This window comes from Gossypium arboreum, chromosome 2 (genome assembly GCF_025698485.1).
Source record: "Gossypium arboreum isolate Shixiya-1 chromosome 2, ASM2569848v2, whole genome shotgun sequence".
NCBI lineage: Eukaryota > Viridiplantae > Streptophyta > Magnoliopsida > Malvales > Malvaceae > Gossypium > Gossypium arboreum.
The window spans coordinates 1,082,708-1,088,308 of record NC_069071.1 but is presented as its reverse complement, the minus strand read 5'-3'; the positions used below and the strand labels follow the sequence as shown (position 1 = coordinate 1,088,308).

The 5,601-nt window shown below is 35.9% G+C and overlaps 1 protein-coding gene across 1 annotated transcript; it reads right to left on the bottom strand.

The window, feature by feature from the left end:
- Positions 1-892: 892 nt before the first annotated feature.
- On the bottom strand, positions 893-4,996 carry LOC108479777 (probable protein phosphatase 2C 80). Its single transcript, XM_053025249.1, has 6 exons — positions 4,977-4,996; positions 4,325-4,396; positions 3,075-3,440; positions 2,642-2,966; positions 2,338-2,487; positions 893-1,487 (listed from the first exon to the last, which is right to left on the bottom strand). Exons 1-6 carry the CDS (start codon positions 4,994-4,996, stop codon positions 1,191-1,193), a joined length of 1,230 nt encoding a protein of 409 aa, XP_052881209.1. The 3' UTR covers positions 893-1,190.
- Positions 4,997-5,601: the final 605 nt, after the last annotated feature.

Genomic DNA, 5,601 nt, shown 5'->3' with positions numbered 1-5,601 from the left:
GGGGAGGGGTTTCTGTCGCTCCGTCCATTGCCGCCATTATCGTTGTCGTTGTCATGAGCCACCGCCCACGGTGGTAAAAAAGGTAAAACTTTTTTTTATTTATTTATTTTAGTTTAATAATATTATATATATATATATATATGTATGTAGAAAAGAAAAGAAAAGAAAAAAGAAAAAAAAACAGATTCGAAATTTTTAAAAAAAATAGCACCTTTTGATTTCCGATTTTGATTTCCTACGATTGTTGATTTTTTTTCTCCGTTCTTGGTGTTGGATCTGTTCTTGAATACTGGTGGCTGAAATCTAATGTTTGTTTTTTATTAAAAATTGCCAATCCTTCTACCAAATTTTATTCAGGTTTTTATAACCCTTTTTACATGTATTCTTCTATTGTTTCTGTCTTTTCTTTCTAATGCAAGTTGCTGGAGCAGGTGGCGGTAGGTGGTGGCAAAGGCGTCAGAAGAGTTGGTGGTGGCAGAGGCTAGGAGCGGCGGCTAGGGGGGCTAGGATTTAGTTGAAAAGAGTTTAGGTTGTGGGCTAGGTTTTTTTTTTAATTTTGGGTTTGGGTAGTTAAGTTTAGGTTATTTATTTGGGCATCTGTTAGGTTTTAATATAAATGGGCTTAAGTGAGTCTGATGAGTTAAGGGTTTTGGGTTGATTTGATTCAATTTAGGTTTCGGGTTTAGTGGATCAAAATTGACCTGTAACAAGTAAAACATAACATTTCAAATATAACTGACTAAAATATAACCTGAAGTAAACAAAAATAACTATTTTAATAGTTACCGTTAAATTAACTAGAAAACCGATTAAACTCACGATTGAACAGATTTTCTTGAACAGATTTTCTAAATTAATTCTAAACAATCCAACTCTAAAAACAATGCATATATTTTGTTAAAAAAAATTGTTTTTATTTGATGGGCTTCATACCTAAGTCCATCAAAATGGATGAACGAGTTCTTAACCTCTTTTAATTAAGCATTTTCAGTAAATTGAAGCAATTAAAGCATAAGACCAAAACTTTGTAAACTAAAGGATTAATGGAAAAGCAAATATGAATTATTTATTTCCCATGGACAAAATTTAACTTTAACTAATGAAGCTTTCCAACGCCTAAAAACCCACCATGAAAACTACTCTTAAAATTTTATACAAGGCCTCAATAGGTTCACCAACTCGAAGAAAACTCACATGTCAGCAGAGATAGTAATGAAGGAAACGACCACGGTGATGTCATCAAGCTTGCCGCCATTATAGCGATACCCGGCATCTTGAGCGGCTTTGGCAAAGGGTGTCTGCTTGTTCTTATCCACTGCTCGTTCACGAGCCAAAGCTACTATCTCTTTAGCAGTCGATTCAGGACTGAAGCCAGCTCTTAAAGCGTGGACAACAACAGCAGCAACCTCGTTATTGTATAGATTATCAAACAGCCCGTCAGTTCCGGCGACAATGACATCACCTGGCAGAATGGGAATTCGGAAAACCTGGATATGTAATTCCGAAACAATAGTTAGGTTAAGGATATTGAGTTGCAATTAGAGTCAAGAAAGAAAAATGAAGTTTATATTGTTTCAACTTAGTCCTTGTATTATAGAGTCAGGATCAACTTAGTCCCTCTATTATTCAATGGATCTACTTAATCTCTATACAATTAAATAGAATCAAATAAGTCCAAATTATAACTGAATTAACATTTACCGTGCAAAAATTGTCTTGAAAATTATTTTTTTCTATTGCAATTCAATTACAAACAAAAAATCTCATTTACAAAATCATAAAAACATTTAAAAATTAATTCTGTTAAATAGTAAATGATATTTTTTAAACTAAAAAGTTTAAATCTTTTCCAACTTGGCCTTATTTGATTTTTTTTAATAGTACAGAGGCTAAATTGATCCATTTAATAGTAGAGGGACAAATTTGATCTGGTCCCTATATATAGGGACCTCTCAAGTACATTTTCCCATAATAAAACATGTTTTGATTATAACTCTGAGCACCAAGCCATTTAAGAAATGCAGCCAAATGAGGTCCAATGGTCAATTTTTATCGATCTTTAGTGCGTGTGGGTATATATATGTATGCATGCATGCATTTATGTGTGTGTGCCCAATGGTCAACTTTTATCGATCTTTGTATGCATGCATGTATTTATGTGTGTGTCCAATGGTCAATTTTTATCGATCTTCAGTTCACTATGCATGCATGCATTTGTTAAGACAATGCCATTTCTACTATATTCAAAGATATTGCCTTAAACACGGTGAACAAAGAAAGGAAAACCACTATAACAGATTCCTTGTATTAGGGCGGAGTAACGAGTCATCGACTAACCTGACCAGAGCTCGGTAGATCACCATTATTACCGCTCTCCAACTGATAAGTAAAATTGAAACCGTGTTGCTGCACAGGGGAATGGAAAACAGTTGAACCATCTCTAACAACTATGAAACCGCTGTCCCCCAAATTTATTGCATGTAGTCCCTGTCGAGATAGTAAGTACATGAATCGGCATGAATGTAACCAAACTCTACATGAATCGGCATGAATGTAACCAAACTCAGGCAACCTGAGTTATATGCCAAAATTCACTAACAATCAAACTCGATGAGACTAGCCTTTGAAAGTGAAAACAAACCTCCTTGTGAAGGGCAATGACGCACGCAGTTGAGGATCCTTGTGATTTTGTGCTTGAATGGGCCTTCTCTAATACTCTGGCCGGGTCGACTGAACCTTTGGGTTCATCTCGAATTGCTTTCACCGAATTAGACATAAGTTCACGAGCAAATTCACCAGCATCAATACCGACTTCAGCCCAGCCACCTACACCATCGGCTACTCCTATGGCTTGTTCATCAGCACAAATGAAGTGCGCATCCTCCCCTCCCTTTTCTACCTTAGCGGGATGGGGGAGATAACATGACCCAGAAACAAGTGTCAATGTTTGCTCACTCGGAATAGCTCTGAAATCAACACCAAATAACCAAAATGGAAACTGAGTACAAGCATAGATAGCCAGTGTCAGAAATGTTTAAAGCATATAGTAGGGTAAATACAAGATGAGGACATACCGTTGAGGCAAACTTGTGGTTTGATCATCACTAGAACTGCCATCAAATGACACATCGTGGACGGCCCTAGAAGAGGAACATGGCAAAGGCGAAGTGCGAATACTTTTAATCCTTGGACCAAAAGGCGGATTATATTTGGAATTTCTCGACATTGTGGGAGAAACATAGTGTCCACAAACAAAGAGAGGTTGTTCTTGCTTTCTCAAAACCATACCAGCTTTTCGGCAACTGATATGGCTTCGATCAGCAAAATAAACCCCTTTAGGTTTCAAAAACTCAAAGCCATTCCCGCAACTCGACACTAACTCGTCCACATAAACATCTCCGAAAACAACCTTGGAACCAGACACGGCCATAGTTTTTGCCCTGTTACAAAGATGGATTAGAATAAAACCTAGTATCGGATATCTAATTACTCGGAATAAGGAAAAAAGACTAACACAACAACCCTTAAATTCCAAAACAACAACAATTACTGTCTTGTTGAGGGTCGGTCGGCTCCTTTGGAAGAAGTCTTTGAAGTGTCATCCGCTGAGCAACCGACCCGACTCCCAACAACCGACGGTATTGTTCCCGACGAGAGTTTTGTCTCTCGTGCTCTGCCACAAACCAGCTTGCCATGAGCGACTACCTTGAGAGCTTGGTTCACAGGGCCAAGGCCACCTCGACCATACCTAGGTGTATGGCCACCCACCCACCAAGGGCAAGACTCTCATGGTCGTACACTCATGTACAGTCAAGGCACCCCCCTCTGCAGCCGCTCAAGACACACTAGCTTCCGCAGAAGCTGGGGACAAAATCCTCTCCCGAGGACAATACCTTCGGTTGTCAGTGATCCAGTCGGCTGGCTGGCGGACGACACATAGGAGCCGACCGAACCTCAACATGTCTAAATAGTGAAATCAGTTTAATTACACAACTGGTTCCTGCAATTGTCCTTCAAAGACTAATACATAACATATCTACAATTAACACTAATTCTACTCCAATGAAGCTTATTTCTTTCAAGTTTCAACACATAGAACCCTCAAAAACTAGAAATTTCACCATTTATGGATGATAAAAATGCAGATATTTTTTTACTTCTAATATCCAGTAATTACATTTCAATGTATGGTCCCTAATAAAAAGAAAACAAAACAATGCATAGCTTAAGTGTAATGATCCTATTTCAAAGCTTAAAGCTTTCTGCAGAACAATATGAAAACAAAATATGGGTAATTGTAAATAAAATTCACAACAATTGAAACCTTTCGCAAATACCCAACAACCCAAATGCGAAAAAGGATTGAAAAAGAGTAAAATTGAACCTGTTCAAGTAGCTTTGTAGCGTTTAATCTGCTAATATTCGATGCCAGAGGAACCTTAGGTAAAAGCTATTATCGAATCAGTAAAAAAATCCTAAAGCGAAAACAAACAATCGAGGGTGAAAAAAAAAGAGAAAAGATCTGAAAGCTAAATTGGGTCTTTTTGACGGATTGACGATCCGACAGATGACCCGAATCCGACTCGAATATCTCCGTAGCTTCTTCTCTCCCTCTTTTCCCTCCCCCTCTTTGGCTTTAGTTACAAAGAGAGGGGATAATGAAGGTGATATAGTCTTTTTTATATCGGTCTAATTCTAGTTTTGGTCCTTTTATTATGTTGGAATTTGAAATTTAGTCATTTGAGGGGTCAATAAATTTTTGAGGGGTCGGAATTAGTTGTATGTTTTTATGAGAGTTAAAATATAAATTCACTATTTTAAGAGTTGTTACCTTTATAATTTTTTAAATGACTGAATGAAAGTTTTATCATTTTGGGAGCTAAAGTGTAATTTTATCATGTACTAATTAAAAATTTTATGAAATTTAAAGGACCAAACTAAAATTTTCATTTTAGGGGTCAAAACCATAATTTGACCTTTGGATATCAATTCCCATTTATTGTTTGTGATAAAAAAAATTATTTAGTTTTTGAGAACTTTTTGAATTTAATCCTTAAACTTGGATTCCGTTAAGGCATGATCACATTGCATTCAAAGATTGTGTCAGATGATCATACCTTATCGAAATTCATGTTTAGGAACCAAAATGAAAAAAAAAATCTATCAAGTTTAAAGGCTAATGTAGACAAAAAAAAAAAAGGAACCAAAGTGAATTTTTTTATCAAATGTAAGGACTAAAAATTAATTTATCCCAATTATTTGTGACCGAAATAACCCTCAAATTTGCCATTCGAGCATCAAATATATACCCTTTTCAAGGTTCCTATTCTTTGTTCAATATTAAATGTGCACCAATGCATTCATGTTGGTGACAATATCAAAGGATCTTTTGTGAAAAAATCAATAAAAATAAAAATAAAATCTATACAAAAATATGACAAAATTTATCAACTTTTTGTCCATGTTCTTTTGTGACCAAACATAAAAAGAACACTTAAAAAATATTATATTAAAAAAGACAAAATCAAGGGTGTGGTTGGTGTAAATTTCGAGGGTATATAAAATGGAAATTTTGTTGATATAGAAATGTACAAAAATATT